General features: G+C 44.3%; 1 protein-coding gene across 1 annotated transcript; it reads left to right on the top strand.

The window, feature by feature from the left end:
- The first annotated feature begins 897 nt into the window (after nt 1-897).
- LOC114098033 (elongation factor 1-alpha 1) lies at nt 898-2482 on the top strand. The gene has a single exon (XM_027942117.2). It carries the CDS (start codon nt 961-963, stop codon nt 2347-2349), a length of 1389 nt encoding a protein of 462 aa, XP_027797918.2. The 5' UTR covers nt 898-960; the 3' UTR covers nt 2350-2482.

Here is a 2482-nt window from a genome sequence, read left to right as displayed (position 1 = left end):
GATAATCCAATAAGAGGAAGGCAAACAAATCCTATTCTAAGGATTTGTATCTTCAAGGATCTGTAAATATAAAGATGGGTGTTTTTTCACAGAATTTTAACAAAGAGATCAGGCCCACTGCTGTCTCAAAGTACTTTTAATAATATTCTCTGTAAAGCAGTGGTATGTCCTGCTTCTTAGAAGTCAGGAGAAGGCTGGGATAATAGAGACAAAAGGGATTCTGCTAACTACCCACAACAGATATAAAACCTAGCCTGTTTTAGTCATATTTTCGAAAGGGTTCCATTTGGGGCTGAATTGTCATTTTATGGATTATTTCTTCAAACTGAATAGAATCAAAATGCTCACCAAAATGGGTATCTCATGCTGAGCCAGTTGGTACTTAAATTGGAAACAGCCAGTTGTGATCTCAGAAGTGATAAGGTTCTATGGAAAGGACAAAAACCGTCTTTGAGAAGAGTCTGCATGCCAGAGCTTAAGCGGTTAAATCAGCTAGGTTGAGAGCTGGTAGGTACCCTGCATGACTGGATAAGCCCTCACAGCCATATCCTGGCACTAAGCATCTCTAGACCAAGGGATGGCTCATCTCCAGCCTGGTCAAAGGGAAAGGCATATTCCAAAGCAGTGGGGTCTCTTACTCTGAAAGAAACCGACAAATCAAACAGGCTCTCTGTAAGGATCTGGCATAAATAAACTAACTTTAGAAAACATTTTAAAGTAACTACTTTCTAGACTCCTCTTTCTCTATAGGAAATGAAAGATCTTTTGCTATGAAGAGAAGTTATTCTTCCCTTGTAGACGTAAAACACTTCATGTTGTAGTAACTCATAGTGGGCAATGGGTTTGGACTGAACTGCTATTTGTCTTCCTGATATATAAAATGAAGATACAGCTTTTTTCGCAACGGGTTTGCCGCCAGAACACAGGTGTCGTGAAAACCACCGCTAAATCAAAGCCAAAATGGGAAAGGAAAAGACTCACATCAACATCGTCGTCATTGGACACGTAGATTCGGGCAAGTCTACCACTACTGGCCATCTGATCTACAAATGTGGTGGGATCGACAAAAGAACCATTGAAAAATTTGAGAAGGAAGCTGCTGAGATGGGAAAGGGCTCCTTCAAGTATGCCTGGGTCTTGGATAAACTGAAAGCTGAACGTGAGCGTGGTATCACCATTGACATCTCCCTGTTGAAATTTGAGACCAGCAAGTATTATGTGACTATCATTGATGCCCCAGGACACAGAGACTTTATCAAAAACATGATTACAGGGACATCTCAGGCTGACTGTGCTGTCCTGATTGTTGCTGCTGGTGTCGGTGAATTTGAAGCTGGTATCTCCAAGAATGGGCAGACCCGTGAGCATGCCCTTCTGGCCTACACACTGGGTGTGAAACAACTAATCGTTGGTGTTAACAAAATGGATTCCACTGAGCCACCCTACAGTCAGAAGAGATATGAGGAAATTGTCAAGGAAGTCAGCACCTACATTAAGAAAATTGGCTACAACCCCGACACAGTAGCATTTGTGCCAATTTCTGGTTGGAATGGTGACAACATGTTGGAGCCAAGTGCTAATATGCCTTGGTTCAAGGGGTGGAAAGTCACCCGTAAAGATGGCAGTGCCAGTGGAACCACATTGCTTGAAGCTTTAGACTGCATCCTGCCACCAACTCGTCCAACTGACAAGCCTTTGCGTCTGCCCCTCCAGGATGTCTACAAAATTGGTGGTATTGGTACTGTCCCTGTGGGCCGAGTGGAGACTGGAGTTCTCAAGCCTGGCATGGTGGTCACCTTTGCTCCAGTCAATGTCACAACTGAAGTAAAGTCTGTTGAAATGCACCATGAAGCTCTGAGTGAAGCTCTTCCTGGAGACAACGTGGGCTTCAATGTCAAGAACGTGTCTGTCAAAGATGTTCGCCGTGGCAATGTTGCTGGTGACAGCAAAAATGACCCACCAATGGAAGCAGCTGGTTTCACTGCTCAGGTGATTATCCTGAACCATCCAGGCCAAATCAGTGCTGGCTATGCTCCTGTACTGGATTGTCACACAGCTCACATTGCTTGCAAGTTTGCCGAGCTGAAAGAAAAGATTGATCGCCGGTCTGGTAAGAAGCTGGAAGATGGCCCTAAATTCTTGAAATCTGGTGATGCTGCCATCGTTGACATGGTTCCAGGAAAGCCCATGTGTGTTGAGAGCTTCTCTGACTATCCTCCTCTGGGTCGTTTCGCTGTTCGTGATATGAGGCAGACAGTTGCTGTGGGTGTCATCAAAGCAGTGGACAAGAAGGCTGCTGGAGCTGGCAAGGTCACCAAGTCTGCCCAGAAAGCTCAGAAGGCTAAATGAATATTACCCCTAATACCTGCCACCCCAGTCTTAATCAGTGGTGGAAGAACGGTCTCAGAACTGTTTGTCTCAATTGGCCATTTAAGTTTAATAGTAAAAGACTGGTTAATGATAACAATGCATCGTAAAACCT

The sequence above is a fragment of the Marmota flaviventris genome, chromosome 8 (genome assembly GCF_047511675.1).
Source record: "Marmota flaviventris isolate mMarFla1 chromosome 8, mMarFla1.hap1, whole genome shotgun sequence".
NCBI lineage: Eukaryota > Metazoa > Chordata > Mammalia > Rodentia > Sciuridae > Marmota > Marmota flaviventris.
The sequence above is the reverse complement of the archived record's forward strand: the minus strand, read 5'-3'. Positions and strand labels throughout refer to the sequence as shown.